Source organism: Neofelis nebulosa, chromosome 8, assembly GCF_028018385.1.
Source record: "Neofelis nebulosa isolate mNeoNeb1 chromosome 8, mNeoNeb1.pri, whole genome shotgun sequence".
In the NCBI taxonomy this organism is placed as follows: domain Eukaryota; kingdom Metazoa; phylum Chordata; class Mammalia; order Carnivora; family Felidae; genus Neofelis; species Neofelis nebulosa.
The window spans coordinates 58,489,718-58,507,939 of NC_080789.1; the positions used below are offsets into that span (position 1 = coordinate 58,489,718).

Consider the following 18,222-nt stretch of genomic DNA (forward strand, 5'->3'; position numbering starts at 1 on the left):
GGCACAGAGCATATCATGTTGAAGATGAGCGGGTGGCAGCAGCAAAGCCAAAATCAGAGCCGGAACCTGAGGAGAGAGGCGAGTACTGATCCCTTATCTACCCTTTACCTTCCGAAATTCGGGAACACCAGTTGTCCCCTCCGAGTCAGGCATTTGTTTTTAGGATGTGGCCCCACCCCCTCCTCGATGAAATTAGTGACAGTCCGAGGGAGGGATGGGGAGAATCCTTTATTCGGGAGTGGTGCTTGCAGACCTCTCTTCCTTCGGACGATAGCGTCACCCCACCCCTGCCCGGAGCGTGGGCCCTGCTCTGTGCTCTTGGTCGAAGGGGTCTGGATGCCCTCGGGAGATTTATTTTATGTTGCTGACCCCCGGCCTCTTTAGGCCTGTACGGTGGGAGGCGAGGCAGCAGGACACTCCCCCACGCTAAGACGCCTGGGTGACCATGGCTCACGCCTCTGCCACCGCCTTACGGTCAGCGGCACTACCCCTACCCCACCCCCAATCCTTCTCAGCCCCAGCGTCTCAGGGCCAGAGTGGCCACGTCGGTAGCCGGCGCTCCTGGATCCTCCACAGGATAGCCATTCCGCGCCCTAACAGAAAATTGAACCTTAAGGAAACTGACTCAAGGCTTTTGGGAGGAGGGGTACCGATGGACAACAGGGATTGGAGATAGGTTTTCACATTCCCCCAGAAGTCTCTGGGCCTCCCGCACAAGAGAGCATCCTGGACCTCTTAAGTGTGGGAAGCCATTTGGGACCTCTCCAATATACTGTCTTTCCCCTGAGATTGGTCCCTGCCTCTTTCCCTCTGTCCTGTCTCCATACTAATCTCTGTGTAACCATTGCATCAGGCCAGCCCCCTGTTTGGCTCTGCAGCCCTCTGGCCTGGGGCTCCACTGCTGATGAAAGCTGCAGCCCACACACTGGAAGGCAAGGAGGGTTCCCCAGGGAGGACAGCCCTGAAGAGAAACACTCTGGGTGATATTGCACCTCCAGTCCCCAGGGACAGGCAGCTACTGCTCTGCCTCTGGGCTTCCTCCTCCCTTCCCTGTGAGAGACTGGGAAGAATTTATCCACTCATTCCTAACAAATATTTAACACATACCTGCTACATGCCATGCATTTTGGGGCCCAGATATATCCGTGAACAAGAAAAAAAAATCTCTGCTCTCACAGAGCTGATATTTCAGTGGGAAAAGGCATACCACAAACACATGTTAAGTGCCATGGAGAAAACTAAAGCATGGAAAAGTAGAGAATGCTCAGGGTGGGGGGGTTAGTTTTACATTGGGTGGTTAGGGATTCTGTCACTGAAGTGACTTCTAAATGTAAGATCTAAAAAGAGGCAAGGCAGTAAGCCAGGCAAATATGTGGAAGGAAGAGCTTCCCAGAAGAACAGCAAGAACAGAGGTCCTAAGGTGGGAGCATGCAGTCTCTTTGTGGGACAGGAAGCCAGTTTGGCTGGACTAGAGTGAGCAAGAGGGAGAGTGGCCAATGAGAAATCCAGGGCAGGGAAGGAACAGATGGTATGGGGCCTTTTTAGCCATTTTAAAGACCTTCGCCTTTCATATTCATGAAATTGGAAGTCATTGGAGGGTTTTGAGCAGGATGACAGCACCTGGCTTAAGTTTTAAAGGGCTCACTCTGGCTGCCTATAGTGAACAGACTTGGGGAGGGCTAGCAAGGACAGAAACTGGGAGACCTGCAGTAATCCAACAGAGATAACAGTAACTTGGTCTGGATTGGAAACAATGGAGTTGGTGAGAAATATTTAGATTCCGGGATTTTGAAGAATGAGTTAAAAATTTTTGCTGGTGGTTTGAATTGTGGGGTGTGAGAGAGGAATCAAGGACGATTCTGAGGTTTTTGGTTTAAGCAAGTAGAGATGTCATTTACTGAGATGGGGAAGACCATGGAAGGGAAAGGTGAGCAGGGATTTGTCTTTGGACATATAAAAGTCTGAGATGCCTTTTAGACATCCAAAAGGAGATTCAGGTAAGCAGTTAAATAGCACAGTTGGAGATCTCATTAGAGGTCCAGACTGGAAATGTGCATTTGGAGGATGTCAGTGTGGGAATGGAATTAGGAGAATACCACTTGATTTGTTCCTTACCCTGGCAGGTTTGAATTTAGAGAAAGTAGAGTTGGCCGTGACTTTTCTATTATGTAATCAGGACTACTAATGTCAGCAACTAAAAATAAAGGCTGTCTTCTGTCCTTGGAAATGGCTGCAGGGACCATGGACTGTACCCTGTAAGACAGGAAATGAGGAAACACCAATAGGAGGCTGGAGATAAAAGAAGCTACCTCTCTCCCTTCCAAAAAATGACTAACATCTGTCTTTGATCCCTACAGTGTTCCAGAAGGAAGTGTATCTTCATACATCACCATACCTGAGAGCAGGTAAACTTAACCAACCTTTCCCAAAACCAATTCCTAAGAGGTGCTGCTTAGGGTCACTGTACTGGGAGTCCTAACAAGTTATGAAAGCACCTAAAGAAGACAGGAGAGGAGGGTTTGAATCGGAGCAAACTTTTGCTGACAGGCTAAATCCATCCTCCTGGCCTTCCCCTAACTAGGTGACCAAATCACTATTCTTAGAGCATGTCCTAATTGAAAGCTGGCTGAGTGAGCAGTCAGTCCCAACAAAGATAATTGGTTTGTCTTACCAAACCTCAGTCCCCATCAAGGTTAGACTCACCCAAAGGACTCCCCACATAGGAGGAGAAAGGAACACAGATGGTCTGATAATTGCCCCTGGAAACTACCAACAAGTTCCCCCAGGGAGGCGGAGGACTTTTACTAGGATCGCCTAAGAATGTATATTCCAGATCCTTGCTTCTTCATATGCTGGGCAAAAGCAAGGAAGGAACGTTAGTATAGACCAATTGGAAAACTTTTTAAAAGGGCCAACCAGTGAATATTTTGAATGTCGAGGTCTCCACTGTCGTAACGTGAAAGCAGCCGTAAGCAATATGTAAGTAAATGGATGTAGTTATGTTCCAATAAATCTTTATCTGCAAACAGGTAGCAGGCCAGTTTGCCATCCTGGGGTATAGACTGTTTAACTGCTTTGTGGAGCTTATTCCACTCCTACCCCTGACCTCCACATCCTGAGTATGTACTTTTCCAGAGCCTGATCAAACTGCAGAGATGGCAGCCGAGTCATTGCCTTTTTCCTTCGGGACACTGTCCAGCTGGGAGCTGGAAGCCTGGTATGAGGACCTGCAGGAGGTGCTGTCCTCAGATGAAAATGGGGCTACCTATGTTTCACCCCCTGGAAACGAGGTGAGAATGCTAGGCCTGAAGCTGGAGGGTGGTGGGAGGGTCTTGCCCTTCCCTTCTTAACTAATATCTATTCTATCTTTCCTCATTCCCTTGAAGGAAGAATCAAAAACTTTTACCACTCTTGACCCTGCCTCTCTGGCTTGGCTAACTGAGGAGCCAGGACCAGCAGAGGTCACGAACACCTCCCAGAGCCCTCGCTCTCCTGATTCCATTCAGAGCTCCCTGGCTCAGGAGGAAGAAGAGGAAGACCAAGAAAGACCCAGGAAGCGGAAACAGAGTGGCCAGTCTCTAGCTGGAGCTGGAAAGCAACGCATGAAGGAGAAAGAACAACAGAATGAGAGAAAAGTGGCACAGCTAGCTGAAGAGAATGAACGGCTCAAGCAGGAAATCGAGCGCCTGACCAGGGAAGTGGAGGCGACTCGCCGAGCTCTGATTGACCGAATGGTTAATCTGCACAAAGCGTGAACGGTTGGAACCATCACTTCCCCCCTCAGGCTATTACCTACCTTTTGTGGAAGTGGCTGCTGACCATCTTCTCATCAGTGCCAAATGATGTGACCCTCGACCCCATCTATTCAGTAGGGGGAAAGCTTGGGGTAGACAACAGGAAAGGGTCTCAGCATGTATATAGAGATTGTACATTTATTTATTACTGTCCATATCCATTAAAGTGACTTCCTATGAGCCACGCTCTCACTTTCACTTTTTCTTCTTGCCTTTAGGGGTTTCGAGGGGTTTCCCCTCAGCTAGAGCCAACTGTTTCTTCAGATCCAAGAGTTTAGCCACCTCTGCGGCAACCTGGTTCTTGTCTGCTTTTTGTGCTTTTAGTTCTCGCACAATGTTGCCCTAAAAGGAGAGCAGGTGGGGAAAGAACAACAGTGAGACCAGAAGGAACCTATTTAGGATTCAGCTTGTCCAGTCTCCCACAGGGTTTAGGCTGCGTACCTGTTTGGTCACTTCATCTGTCAGCACTTGTATCTGCTGTGGTCCAGCTGTTGCCATAGCCTCTACAACTGCTGGCTTGGGGGGTGCTTTTGCCTAGAGAACAACAACAAAGTTATCACCTGCTCAATAAATATCCCTCGACCTCAAGCTTTACAGAACATCTCAGAGGAATGGGATTACCTTTAACTCCAAGGACTCTTCCAGCTAAGACAGGAAAGAAAAACTATAAGTAAGGAAGCAGCAGGGTCAAAAGGTGGAAAGAGTAATGAGTGAGGACTACTCGGGGACAAGGAGAGGACACCGTGGCTCTTGCTGGGTGACAGCACAGTCTTTAGCTTTCTCACCTGGCCCCCGCCAAAGCGCTGCCTCAAACTTTCAATCTGGTCATTTTCCAATTTTTGGAATAAGGGACTGACCTGTGAAGAGAGGTACATAATCATTCACTGATTACGTATAAACGCTACCAGATTACAGAGAGGGCCTCTCTAATCCGTCACTGATACTCAGGAGCTCTAAATGTTACAGAAGAAACAAATGAGCATGTACCTGCTGATTTCAATAAAGAATCCAGAAAAAGCACTGCCATTCACTAGGAAAGCCCAAAATATTAATAAAGTCCAAGACTATTTAAACTCTTTAAGGATGCCAGATTGACACAAGGGTGTACAGGTGAACTTACTTTATCCCTCCTGTTAGCATTATGGAGACCAGGTGACCATGGTGTTTCTTCAAACATCTACTCTACATGGACTGTATACCAATTAGTTTTACATGCCAGGTATTGGGTTCTGGCACGAAGAACAATGATGATATGTGGGCTACAGATAACATGGAGCTCGTGAGCTGATACTTTATATCAGAAACAAGCCTGAGTGCGGAGAGGGGAGGAGTGGGGAGGAGTGGGGAGGGGGTTCAGAGAACAACTGTAAGAGGCCTGTGTCCAAAGTTCTCTGACCCCTCCCCAAAGGCTGCATAGCAAAGGTAGGGGTTTTAAGAGGCTGGCTTCTCCAGCCCTGAGAGACCTACCGTGCCAATCTGGTGTCCTGCTGGTAAGGTACATAGGAAGTTTGTGAGGAGGATGCTGCAAGCTGGAGCTGGAAGCTGCAGCTGGGCCTGGATGGTGGCACTAACCGTGGGCATGTAAGGCTGGAGCATGACGGACAGCAAGGCAGCTATATTCACCGCCAAGCCTGTCACTGTCCCCGCCCGCTGCCTGGGGAAGAGATATTAGTCAGAATTTCCAGAAGGACCCAGCCTATCCCCCACGTTATTCCACAAACTTACCTGTCAGCCTCGCTGCCTTTAATCCGCTTCCAAGGCTCATTCACCTGAATGTATTGGTTGCCATGGCGAGAGATGGTGAGGATACTGCGTAAGGCCTCCCGGATCCTGGGAAGGGAGGAGGCAAACTGAAGTGGAAAGTCCCAGAGGGACCAGTATGGGGCTCTCAACATGCCAGCAGATTACTGAGATGAGGCAGAGGTGCAGGTTACTTACCGAACCTTCTCTAGCAGCTGGTGATAGTGCTGGAGCTCCAGAGTGACATGGGCCAGCAGGCGCCGATCATCAGGAGTAAGCACCATCTCGGGGACACAGCCCCCAAAAAACTTAGACACAAACATTCCAGCTCTTCATGGGAGTAAGGAAGGAGAAGGAAGAGAAAAAGGAATTACTGCCCAATGTCCTTATAGAAATTTGACCTGATTTTCATAATTCTCCATTCTCTCAGAATTGACACCTCCTGGCAGCCCTCAAGGCAAAGCTTAAAAATTCATTCCTTGGGGCATCTGGGTGGCTCAGTCGGTTAGGCGTCCATCTCTTGATTTCGGCTCGGACCATGATCTCACAGTTTGGAGACTGAGCCCCGCTTGGGGCTCTGAGCTCACTGTGGAACCTGCTTAAGATTCTCTCTCTCCTTCTGCCCCTCGCCCCCCTCAAAAAAAGAAAAAAAAATGTCTTGTTTTCTCTCTCCCCTAAGAACCTGATAAAGTCAAGCAACCTCATTTTATTTTTAAGAAATCAATACTCAGAATAACCAAGTTGAAATCTGTTACTTGCTATCCAATACTCTAGTAGAGACTATCTGTGAAGTGCAGTTAACAACCAAATCTGAAAGGATGGGTAGCCACAGAGTATACTTCTTTAGACTGCGGAATAGCTGAGACAGAGACCAATCATGGAATGTGAGCCTAAAGTAACAAAAACCCCAAAAAGTACAGCAAACATCTCCTACCCCTACCCTAAGATAACCCCCTTCTTTAGCCAAATTTTTCCAATGATCTGTAAGTACACTTTTTTGCTGGGAGAAAACACATTTCCAATGTCTCCTACCGAGTGCAGCAGAGCTAGCCAGCGCCCCACCCCACCCCTAGCTCATCTGCTGACTCTGACCCCCCCCCCCCCCCGAGTCCCACCTGTTGATGAAGTTGCCCAGGTTGTTAAGCAGTTCAGAATTATTCTTGAGCAACATGTCTGTCCAGGAGAAGGCACTGTCCTGGCCCTCAGGCCGAATGTATAGCAGATAGAAGCGCCAGATGTCAGCAGGGATCCCTGTGTCCTGGGCCATGTCACCAAACACTCCTACACCCCGGCTCTTGGAGAATTTCCCATCCTCGTAATTCAGGTACTCTGGACAGAGGAGAATGAGAACCATCTGTTCAAATTGCACCTTTCCCTCTCTGACCCACTAACTCTTCTCTCCTCTCCCTCAACCTCAATTGTGAATGACTAGTTACACTTCTCCTTGAATAGCTGGCCTGCACAGAACTTGGAGATCTCTTCCTCTCCATTCTACTTTTTCCCCTTCGCTTCTACCCATTACAAAATTTTAGCTTCAGACTTCTGCTTTCTTCTGGGTTGAGTTCTCATCTTCTAAGTATTCCTATTTCATCTCAACTCCTAACTCAAGATCTAGAACCTCTCCAAGATCTTCTTCCAAATACTGCCTCAGCCCTCATTCCCTAGCAACATCCCCATCTTCAGTTTTCCAGGGTACCTGTAGCAATGAGGTGGTTGACCAAGGTATAGTTGTCCTCAGCTCCTAAGGCTGAACAAGGAAAGACTAAGCCGTGGAAGGGAACATTGTCTTTGGCCATGAACTGATAAAGGTTCACCTACAAAATACAGTTGGGAGACAAAGCTCCTGAGACCGTCTTCAAAGGCCCAAGAAAGACCAGGTACCCAATTCTAACCACCTCAACACACATATGCACACACCCTCCCCCATAGACAGGCTAACCAAGAGCTGCTCACTTGTTCTGGGTTCTTCCACCATCTCTCCCACTGGTCTGTATAATTGGCTGTGATGGACACATACCCAATAGTGGCATCAAACCAGACATAGAATACCTGAAGGGCCAGGAGGAGAGAGATACAATAGGATGAACGAACACTGGAAAACTTCCCTAACCCAGTCTCTGACTGAAGCAAGACACAATCAACAGTCTATTCTGCTAGTCCAGGGTCTCAAACCCAAGGCAGAATAATATGACATATGAACAAAGCATAGGCTTTTTACCTTGTCCTCAAAACCTTCTAAGGGTACAGGGGTTCCCCATTTGAGGTCTCGGGTTATGCAGCGGGGCTTGAGGCCATCTCGAAGCCAAGAACGAATGATGAACCGGGCATTGGGTGTCCAGTCACTGCCAGGCAATGTCTTCCCCAACCATTCCTCCAGTCGTTTTTCCAGCTGAGATGGCAGAGAAAGAGGGCTGATTTAGGACAGTCTCATACATGGTTCGCATGAAGATAAACAGGTATGACCTCTCTGGAGTAGTCTGGCAATATACAATTAAAAGACTCGTGACTGTGACATAGCAATTCCACTGCTAGGAATTATTTCAATAGAAATACACATAAGCGTATGGATACGTATATAAAGAAGTACACTGTTCATCATAGCAAAAAAAATTGAAACTAACTCCCACGGTTCAGTAGAGTTATGGAAATATGATATACCAATACAATGAAATACTTGCAAGGCCATTAAAGAGGGAGTTAGATCCGCATGTACTGACGTGTAAAGACCTCTGAGATATATTAAATAAAGCAAACTGCAAACAACAATATACAATCCTATCATAATAAAAATAAGTAACAACACACAGAAGCTCAGACAAAATTTTGAAGGAAAATATGTATCAGTGCTTTATTCTCAGATGGAATTTTGGAGAACACATCTAGTTTTGTACCGTATTTCTACCTGAAATTTTAGAAATAAGCTTATTTCACTTTTGTAAGCAGAAAAACAGATAAATCTGTTGGAAGGGATGGTTTATGTGATTTACCCACATAAATACCATAGCTTCTGAAGCCTGACGACACAGTCTATTGGTGAGGCTATGGGGAAATAGGCACACACTTTGTTGGCAGGAAGGCAGAATGGAACGATTTTGTGTATACTCCCACAGACTGCTTATAAGCTGCAAGGGGGGAAATGTTAATTGTACAATGGAGACACTGAATAACATCTTGACCAGACAAAATCAACATCACCAATGAGGGGGAGATGGCTATCAGGTGCCTCCGGAAAGGACACGATATCATTTATATAGTATTACAACTGAGGACGCAGAACCTGAATTTATTTCATCATGGCAAAATAGCCAAATCCAAAATGAGGAATAGTCTACTTGGGGTGGGGAGGTGATTAGAGACTGCAGTCTTAAAAACTGTTAATGTCATAAAAGACAAAGGCTGAGGAACTGTTTCAGATAAAAGGAAACCAAAGAGAGAAAAACTAAATGGAATACATGATCCTGAACTAGATTCCATACTAAAGGAAAAATTATGCTGTAAAGGATATTACTGGGAAAACTGACAAAACTGAAATATGGATGGGAGATCCATAGCTTGAGGGAAAGGCCCACTTACCTTAGGCAGGTCCAGGAACAGGTGCTGAGAGGATTTTACCACAGGGCACGACCGGCAGACTTTACACTGAGGCTTCTGTGAAGGGAAATTGAAGGGAAGGCGTGACGCAAGGTGGGATAATCAGGATCTGGACCACAGGCCAGGGGGAGCTGTGCAGGCAAGGCGTGAGGCACAAAGGGATGAGCTCCCCAGTCTGCCATCTCACTTAGCTCCATGCTTACTTGGCCTTCTGAGAAACTGAAGACTCAAGTCTACACAGCATAACATTGGTTACTGAGAGTTTCACGACTCTGTCCTATCACTCCAAAGAACAGCAAAAAACAGGGGCGACTGCCTGGCTCGGTCAGCAGAGCACGCAACTCCTAATCTCAGGGTTGTGAATTCAAGCCCCACGGTGGGTGTAGAGATTACTTAAAAATAAAATCTAGAGGTGCCTGGGTGGCTCAGTCGGTTGAGCGTCCGACTTTGGCTCAGGTCATGATCTCACGGTTCGTGAGTTTGAGACCCGTGTCGGGCTCTGTGCTGACAGCTCAGGGCCTGGAGCCTGCTTCAGAGTCTGTGTCTGCCCCTCCCCTGCTCACACTCTGTCTCTCTCTCAAAAATAAATAAAGATTTAAAAAAAATTAAAAATCAACCAATCAATAAAATCTTAAATAAATAAATAAATAAATAAATAAATAAGGAAAAAGCATTCTCTGAGCACAGGCTAGGTAGAGAGCACTGCACTGTATGCAGCTGTGTGAGGGAAAGAAGGGGCACAGATACACAGTTCCTCTCCCTGAGGAAGTTACAATCAAGTTAGGGAGTGCGGACCTTTCCAAAGCAAAATGTCAAGAAATATTTGTGGCACAAACTAACTATGCAAACACTGGTGAGTGATGATTAGAGGACTAAACAGTCAGGTGGGGCCAATCAATGAAAGCTTCCTAGTGAGGTTAGAACTGAGCTTTCGACTCTTTTCTTGTCTGAGTACACTCCACGCCCAACATGGGGCCTGAACTCGTGACCCTGAGACTTTGCATGCTCTACCAACTGAGCCAGCTAGGCGTCCCGATCTGGGCTTCTAAAGGTGAGCCATTAGAACTCTCTCAGGACCTCTGTCCTGAGCTCTACACGCCTATCTGCAGCCGCCTACCTACCACTTCTACATGGGTGTTTAACAGGCACCGCAAACTGGACAAACCCAACAGTCTCACTGCCCTCCACCGGAACTCCTGCCCTTCAACCAAGCCTGCCCACGTTTGTAGATGGCACTACTGTCTACCAAAGCTGCTCAAGCCAAAAACTTCCAAGTCATCGTTTCCTTGACTTCCCCTCACCCAGAATTCATCTATCCAGTACAGTCTACCTCCAAAACCTATCTCGAATCCTTTTTTTCTCCCCATTTCTGCTGTTACTAACCTAAACCAACCTACCAGCATCCCATTTCCGAGTTACCATCCTGGCCTCCAAACCGGTCTCCCCACTTTCTCTCTTGCTTCCCTCCCATCCATTTTCCAAGGAGCAGCCTACCATTCAGCTCCCACATGGCTTACCCGGCCCTGGTAATCTGGTCACCGCTGACCTCTCTGACCCCCCCTTAATCCCCCTTCCCTGTCACTGTGCTACAGCTACACTGGCCTTCTCCATTCTGCCTTTTCAGCTGCTTGCTGCCTTGTGCCTTTGCATTTCCTGCTCGTTCTGCCTGGAACACTCTCAACCCCTCATCGCCCAGCTTGCTCCTTTTCATTCTTCAGTTAAACTCTCAGTTCAGGAGTGTTACCTCGTCTGAGAGGTCTTCCCCGATCACCTGGCTAAAATCTTTACCCAGAGGCCACTGTCACATCCTCCTGGCAGTTTATCATGTACATACATTCTTGTCCTTAGGGCTGGTCTCCTCCCTGCACTACACAAAGATCTGTCTTACTCAGTGCTACATCCCCAGCAGTTCCCAGTGACCACCCTATCACAAGAGCTCAAAACACAGGGGTTGTATAAATAAATGAATAAACTAACACATGAGTAAACGTGGAGAAAAAAACACGTGTTTACAGAAGAGAGAAAGAACTAAACACATGCAGATCAGGTGATCTGAAGCAGGAACAAAGGTAGGGAAGCATACACTCATCCTGTCTCTTCCCTAGCACAATGCTCAGCATGTAGTAAATGCTCAGTAAACGTCCAATGAACCAAACAATGAGCTGGGGCAAAAAGAGACACCGACGAAAGGTCCTGAATGCTAAAATAAAAATCCTGAATGGGACAAGCCTGGGAATCCCTGAATAATACAGACTGTCTCCCCTTCTGGGCTTCCATGAGACTCCTCTCACCTTGAGCTCAATGGCATTGATGAGCTTGCCACACTTGTCACACTGGTCACCTCGGGCCTCTTCGTAGCCACAGAAGGGACACACACCTTCCACAAAGCGGTCAGCCAGGAAGCGGGCGCAGTGCTCACACCGCAGCTGTTCCACAGTATCTTGGAACACAAAACCTCGGGTCAACAACCGCTGGAAGATGTCCTGAGTGATTCTGGCAAAGTGAATCAGGGACAGGGGAGGGCCGGATCAGAGGAAGTCAGAGGAAGTGGTGCACCCCTCTGTCCTGTCACTGCACCCAGGCCCCAAATCAGTCCCAGTGCCGAAGAACTCGGGCAGAAGGCCCCTCAAGGCCAAGGCCATCTAGTCAATTTCAGGGAGTTTTACTGGATGAGCCCAGACCCCTCATATATCCCTTACTCCCCACACAGTCCCTTCCCTCAACACTTCCGAACTTATGTTTGTCAAATATAAACTTAACAGTTTTGTGCTCTTTGCTAACAAAAATCTCTAAAAGGATAGGACTATACTCTTTTTCAATATGTCCTGAAGTGAAAATTAATCAGTCCAACTGCTAAACTGCTGAACACTATTAAGCTATCGACCTGTCTACTATACAGTTTTTGTAAGGATGCGTGTCAGGCAGAGGAAGAATGAGTATATTTGCTATAAACCAACATAGGAGTGGAAGGGAAGGTCCTAAAACTCAACAGCAGCCAGGGAAGAGCAGAGAGGCGGCAGAGGGAAGGCAGAAACTTCCTTTAAGCCTAAGTCCTATCTCTTCCCATCCTTGGCTGCTTCTTCAGCCCCTGGTCAGGCCTCTTCAACCACCGAATCCCCACGCTTGGGATACATTTCAGGGCAATATTCAGATCCTAAGTTTGAGAGGGATGCCTAAACAGCACTTCCGGTTCCTTCAGTCTCCAGGATATTTTCATTGCCCCCAGCCCCAGTATCCACCTTCTATTTCTGCCTGATTAGAGGAAACCTACTTGGTCTGCTGTGGAGTGGTGGTACGACCAAAAATATCAAATGAGATATTAAACCAGCGATAGATGTTGGCATGGATGGCGTGGTACTTGTCACAGATCTCCTGGGGGGTCAGGCCCTCCTCCATAGCCTTGGTCTCTGTCGCTGTACCGTACTCATCTGTCCCACACAGATAGAGGGTGTTCCACTGGCGGAGGCGGGAGTACCTGGAAGGAGATATGGGGATTACAGGGGCCCCGTCCCAGACCCTCCCATGTCCCCAGGATCCTCTCTACTCGAGGCATTCTATTCGCTTGGGCCCACTGCTCCCTTAGGAGGTCCCTTCCCCTGCAGCTGGCTCCACCTGGCAAAGACATCAGCACTGAGCACGCAACCAATGATGTTTCCAAGGTGGGGGACATTGTTGACGTAAGGGAGGGCACTGGTGATGAGCACATTCCTTTCCCCAGCCACAGGCAACCTAGTAGGGAAGGAGGAAAAGAACAGTTCATGGGGGAGGGAGAAGCAAGGGTCAAGAGGGACCAACAGGGCACAGAACACCCACACGGATCTGTTCTATTGTCACAGACTCAGGTACATCTGAAGTCTTCCCCACACGAACCCACAGCATCATGAATTCCCCCAAAAGCCACAAGACCCCCTACAGTTGCAAGTGTAGGGCCTGCCACAGTGAGCAAGCCCAGGTACTGCTCTTGAAGAGCTGCATTCCACACTGACCTCTGTCCGCCTTTACTATCATAACTGCTTCTTTTCCAGCCGCTCATTCTCAGGCTCCAACTTGCTGGGTATCAACAAAACTTTCTCTGGCTCTGTCAACCACTACACCCCCCAGACTTCGACACTACCCAAGCATCCCTTCTCAGCACTGTCGTGTCCTCTCCTACCCAGGTGTCATGGAAGCATTACCTCCAGTCACTGTCTGAAATGCTCACAGCCTGCCACCCCATCTTCGTGTCTTCCCAAGTTCTCCCATACCCCCTACTCTCCCGTCCCTAACTCATGTCAGTTATTTCCTTGCAGCCCTACTCAAATCAGCAGGCATCAGCTACTGCCTTCATAGCCACCCTCCTCCCACACTATTTCAGGTGCATGCTTAGTTGTGGCACATAATCTGCTGTCTGAAGTCATTCAATCCACTCCTCTCTATGCTTCATCACCTGATAGCTCAGCTGCACACATTGGGTACCCACCCCCCCTCCTTGGCACTGACCCCTCACCAGGGCTCCTTTCACCTTTCCAACCATTCTCAACCTATACTCCCTGGCTCCCACTTTTACCATGTCCTTCAACTTTGGGCATCCTGAGAACTCAGGATTCCCACGGTTTCTTTCCTATTTTTTTTTTTTTAAGTAGGCTCCACGCCCAACATGGGGCTTGAACTCACGACCCCGAGATCAAGAGTTGAACACTCTACTGAGCATTGAACGCTCTGACTGAGCCAGCCAGGCGCCCCTTGGATTCCCATGGTTTCCACTATTAACAAAGACTCAAATGATTCCTCTGGTTGACCTCACCCTTTCTTCCCAGCTGATATACACATCCAGTTAGATGTTGCAACTACTTCCCAGAAAGTTTTATAGCTCATTTCCTTAAGAAAACAAAAACAAAAACAAAAACAAAACCCTGATTTCTCTTGCAGTCATTGACTTTGCTCCCTGTTAACTGCATACCATAATTTTCTCTGAAATCCCACTTAGAAATCAACTCCTTCGGGGAAGCCTTCCTTCAAGACAACCACCTTCCGCCCAGTCATCCTTGTATCCCAAGCCCCTAAGCACTATAAACACTGTGTGCTGCTCCTCATTGTGTCAGTGTGACTTCTCTCTCATTATGAGTGTGCTTACATAAAGGTGAGTATGTCTGGGGCTCTACCCTCAGGGGGGTTGCATTCTATTATGTAACTGGTGACTGGTTACATTCTTATGTAACTGGTAACTGGATCAGCGCAGCGAGAGGTACAAAGTGCCAAAGGAAAAGATGACCATTAAAGAGGCCAGCAAAGGGGACCTGGCAAACAGATATTGGCTCTATCGGTAATCTCCCTTTAAGAAACCAAGCCCCACTCGGGGTGCCTAGGTGGCTCTGCCAGTGAAGCATCTGACTTCAGCTCAGATCACGATCTTGTCGTCCGTGAGTTCAAGCTCCGCATCGGGCTCTGTGCTGACAGCTCGGGAGGCTGGACCCTGCTTCGGATTCTGTGTCTCCCTCTCTCTCTACCCCTCTCCCACTCATGCTCTGTCTCTCCCTCTCTCTCCAAAATAAACATTAAAAAAAAAAAAAAAGGGGGCGCCTGGGTGGCGCAGTCGGTTAAGCGTCCGACTTCAGCCAGGTCACGATCTCGCGGTCCGTGAGTTCGAGCCCCGCGTCAGGCTCTGGGCTGATGGCTCAGAGCCTGGAGCCTGTTTCCGCTTCTGTGTCTCCCTCTGTCTCTGCCCCTCCCCCGTTCATGCTCTGTCTCTCTCTGTCCCAAAAATAAATTAAAAACGTTGAAAAAAAAAAAAAATTTAAAAAAAAAAAAAAAAAAAAAAAGTAAGAAAGAAACCAAGCCCCACTCATCTGTGCCTACTCACACAGGATTCTGCTGTGGCCGAAGTGGGGGTAAGCTTCCCAGGCCCTTCTCCCAAGCAGTTACAGCCATGGCAATCTCCTCCTCAGACAGAGTAGCCAGTTCTTCCTCCTGTAAAGAGTGGATACAATCCCTCACCAGGTGAGGGGGCCCAAAGACTAAAGAAACTCCTTCCCTGCTCTCCAACAAAGGAAAGAATTAATAATGGCCATGGTCAAAGTCCCTCTCCAAGCCACCTCCACCCCCAAGTACTGAAGCTCTGTGGGGACCCCACTGCTCTGTTCCAAACCTCAGGCTCATTGCTGACAGCCCTCCCCTCAAAGAAGCTAGGGAGGGGCTGCTTTTGGAGGTAGGGCCGGAGGGCCAGGACACCCTGCTGCTTCAGCACAGTCTCTGCAGCTCTCTGACATGGCTCCTGAGAACTCAGTGTCTGGAACCAGCTGTGCAGGGCACCCAACTCTTCTGTGGAGAAGGGAGAAAAAAAGGGAATCAATCAGCAAGACCCGGAATGGAGAGGCAAAGGTGGACCTCCTCCCTCTCTTCAGGAAGTTTCTCCAGTTATCTTCCCCAGTTCCCTCAGCCATCTTTCTGCTATGGCTGCCCTGTCAAGCTATGCCTCAAAGCGGATCCTCAATATTTTATTGCCCATTCTGTACTCCCTACACCAACCTCCTGGGTTGGGGCTGGGCGTGAAGTGATATGCACAGTTCTCACCAGGGAGGTAGGCTGGGTCTTGAAGTAATGGGTATAGCGCTCCCCACAAAACAATGTCAGCTAGAGATTCCGTCTCCTTTGTTGAGAAAAGAAAAAGGTCCACAGGTAAAATACTCAGTTTCTTCCCAAGGTATACAATAACGTCTAACATTCCCTAAGCACTTTGTGACTACGCATCAAGCACTCTGTTAAGCACTTTAAGTTACCTCACTTAATCCTCACAATAATCCAATGAGGTGGCTACTAACATTACCCCATTCCAAAGATGAGGAAAAACTGAGGATTAGAGAGTCTGGTGATTTTTCTAGGTTACACTGCTAACAAGGGGCAGTGCTAGGTTTTGTACTCTGGATATAGCCTTCCTTCTTAATTCTTTTATCATACAGCTTTCCCTGATCCCTATCTCAAAGCCCAACTCACCCCAGCCAGGAAAGGACAGCTCCGACGACTCAAGCTGTGGTCAATGTGTGTCAGGGCTCTCCGGACTGGGCCAAGAACATCTTCCCCCTTCTTGCCTTGGACCACTAAATAGTACAGGGCAGCAGACAAGGCTGGCTAAAATGTGGGAGATGCAGGTCAGGATGGGTATGTAGAGCAAGGGCCTGCCTGCCACCCCCCATATCTCAGTCCCACCTGCAGTTCTGTAGCTTCCCACTCCAGCCACTGGTTGGTGAGGTCATCTTGCTCCCAGCCAGATAACAAAAAGAAGTATCTGCCCAGAGAGAGTGACAGAAGGTAGAACTAGAAAGGCCCATCTGTCCAGCCCATTTCTCACCCCATAGTGAAACAGTGGTGGCAAATAAAGTCACACAGGGGACAGTAAGCCCCGACTTTATTCAGCCACCTTCCTGCCTTAAGGACCGATACTGACCGGCAGATTGCACTAGTGGAGAAGAGGTAGTTGCCACTATCCAGTTGTAAAACAGGGACCTTAGGCCGAGTCAGGAACGGGACCACACACTCTGATGCAGAAGAGAAAAATGAGTGAAAAAAACAAGGAAAAGAAAAAAAAAAAAAAAAACTCCGTCAACTTAGATGGACAACTTCGCATTGTTCAGGGAAAAGGGGGGGAAAGACACTGGAAAGTTTTCTGGATAGGACCACTGAAAGGGGGTGGGTCCTGAATGAGCTGGACAGACTAGCAGGTGTTCAGCTGGGACCGCCAGCTGGAGGCAACAGATGGGCATTGCAGAGGGGTGGTGGTATTGGGACAGTGCTGCAGCCAAACACTGGAACAACGGACAGTAACTGAGAATGATCTAAGAGAAGAGCGGGAGAACAAAATTAAGAGAACTGGGAAAACTGACAAGAGAACCGCTGTTAAGAGTCGCCCAAACAGATGGCTGGGAAGAGGTAAAACGAAGGAGTCCGTGTGTTTGTTGTCTGCGTATTTTAGGAGAGGAGAGCAAGGTCTCCTAAAAATGACAAAGGGGTGCCTGGGGGGTTGTGATGAACAACTAGAGAGGATGTGGGGGATGGGAGATGCCTGATAAGTGCGGGAGAAAGTTGGAATGGAGAAGAGGTTCACTTGAGTGACGCTGGGTACTGGGAGATGAAGGGGGGAGACTAGAGGTGAGGAAAGGGGTATACTGAAAGTAATCGAGGGAAGCGACTAATGAAAGACGTGACTGGGAGAAGAGGAGTGCGCTGACCGAGGATAATGGGGGATGGAGGTTTGGGGAGGCCAACTGCTGGATGGGTGTTGGGTGTGTTTCGGTTCCGCCCCCCTCATCCACCGCCCACCAGCACCAGCCAGTCCGACTACCTTCGGGGCCTACGGTGCTGATAAGCAGCTCCTCTCTGCCCTGGGCCCTGCCCGCGGCGGCCAGCACGGGTAAGCTCCCCGGGGCGCCCTCGCTCACGAACAGTCTCATTTCGCCGTGAATCCCACGCTGATGCAACCGGAACCGGCCTCCGGCCTGCGGGTTGAGCGTCCACCGCGACGCACGCCGGGAAATGAAGTTCTGAACCGAGGCATTCCCTGCACGCCGCTCACAGAAAGTAAACTACTTCTCCCATCATGCCACACCAGGAAACAGGAAAACAATATCAGAGAGATGGGGAGGCCGCAGAGGCTGTGCTAGAGTGGCACTTTTTTGGTGGGAGAGCGGGAGGGGTAGTTTACAAGTGGAGTCCAATGTGCTTTGATCCTCTACGGCAGCCGGAAGGCGGTGACGGAAGCCAAGGCCGCTTCTAGTCTTGCTGAAGTGGCGTCGTGACAGCGGCCACCAGCAAAGGCCGACTCTCGATTTGGGTTCGCAAGAAACGGAGTTATCCAGATGAGAGGATGAACTTACTTTAGTGACCCAATGGAAATGAATGTAGATATCCTATTAACAAAAGAGAACGTGACTATTAAACAATGATTTACTACCGGTCTGCAGCTAATTTACAGGTAGACAGTTTCACTGAAGGTGAGGGAGCATATGTAGGGAAAAGGTCAGATTGAAGGGAAGTAAGAAGGCTAAGAGTTTGGCAATAAGTATATACTTTAGGAGGAAGTGCATATCAGTAATTGAGAAAGGGATACTTCTTACTCGTTTCTCCA

General features: G+C 48.4%; 3 protein-coding genes across 4 annotated transcripts; 2 read left to right on the forward strand and 1 right to left on the reverse strand.

Moving 5' to 3' along the window:
• The first annotated feature begins 15 nt into the window (after positions 1–15).
• On the forward strand, positions 16–3,164 carry LOC131519338 (DDIT3 upstream open reading frame protein). The gene is made up of 3 exons (XM_058742263.1): positions 16–78; positions 2,358–2,405; positions 3,030–3,164. The coding sequence occupies exons 1-2, from the start codon at positions 16–18 to the stop codon at positions 2,397–2,399; spliced, it is 105 nt and encodes a 34-aa protein (XP_058598246.1). The 3' UTR covers positions 2,400–2,405; positions 3,030–3,164.
• On the forward strand, positions 3,156–3,974 carry DDIT3 (DNA damage inducible transcript 3). Its single transcript, XM_058742262.1, has 2 exons — positions 3,156–3,290; positions 3,387–3,974. Exons 1-2 carry the CDS (start codon positions 3,156–3,158, stop codon positions 3,753–3,755), a joined length of 504 nt encoding a protein of 167 aa, XP_058598245.1. The 3' UTR covers positions 3,756–3,974.
• On the reverse strand, positions 3,915–17,635 carry MARS1 (methionyl-tRNA synthetase 1). 2 transcript variants are annotated; one of them, XM_058742257.1, is made up of 22 exons: positions 17,440–17,635; positions 16,546–16,636; positions 16,308–16,386; positions 16,095–16,229; positions 15,675–15,750; positions 15,250–15,422; positions 14,965–15,071; positions 12,738–12,854; positions 12,397–12,600; positions 11,417–11,618; positions 9,108–9,182; positions 7,753–7,923; positions 7,488–7,583; positions 7,231–7,348; positions 6,650–6,863; positions 5,733–5,864; positions 5,520–5,624; positions 5,262–5,448; positions 4,580–4,651; positions 4,416–4,439; positions 4,236–4,328; positions 3,915–4,136 (listed from the first exon to the last, which is right to left on the reverse strand). In XM_058742257.1, the coding sequence occupies exons 1-22, from the start codon at positions 17,546–17,548 to the stop codon at positions 3,990–3,992; spliced, it is 2,727 nt and encodes a 908-aa protein (XP_058598240.1). In that variant the 5' UTR covers positions 17,549–17,635; the 3' UTR covers positions 3,915–3,989. The 2 variants fall into 2 exon arrangements, with proteins under 2 accessions (XP_058598240.1, XP_058598241.1); XM_058742258.1 differs by lacking the exon at positions 4,416–4,439 and having other exon boundaries at positions 17,440–17,634.
• Between the last annotated feature and the right edge of the window lie 587 nt (positions 17,636–18,222).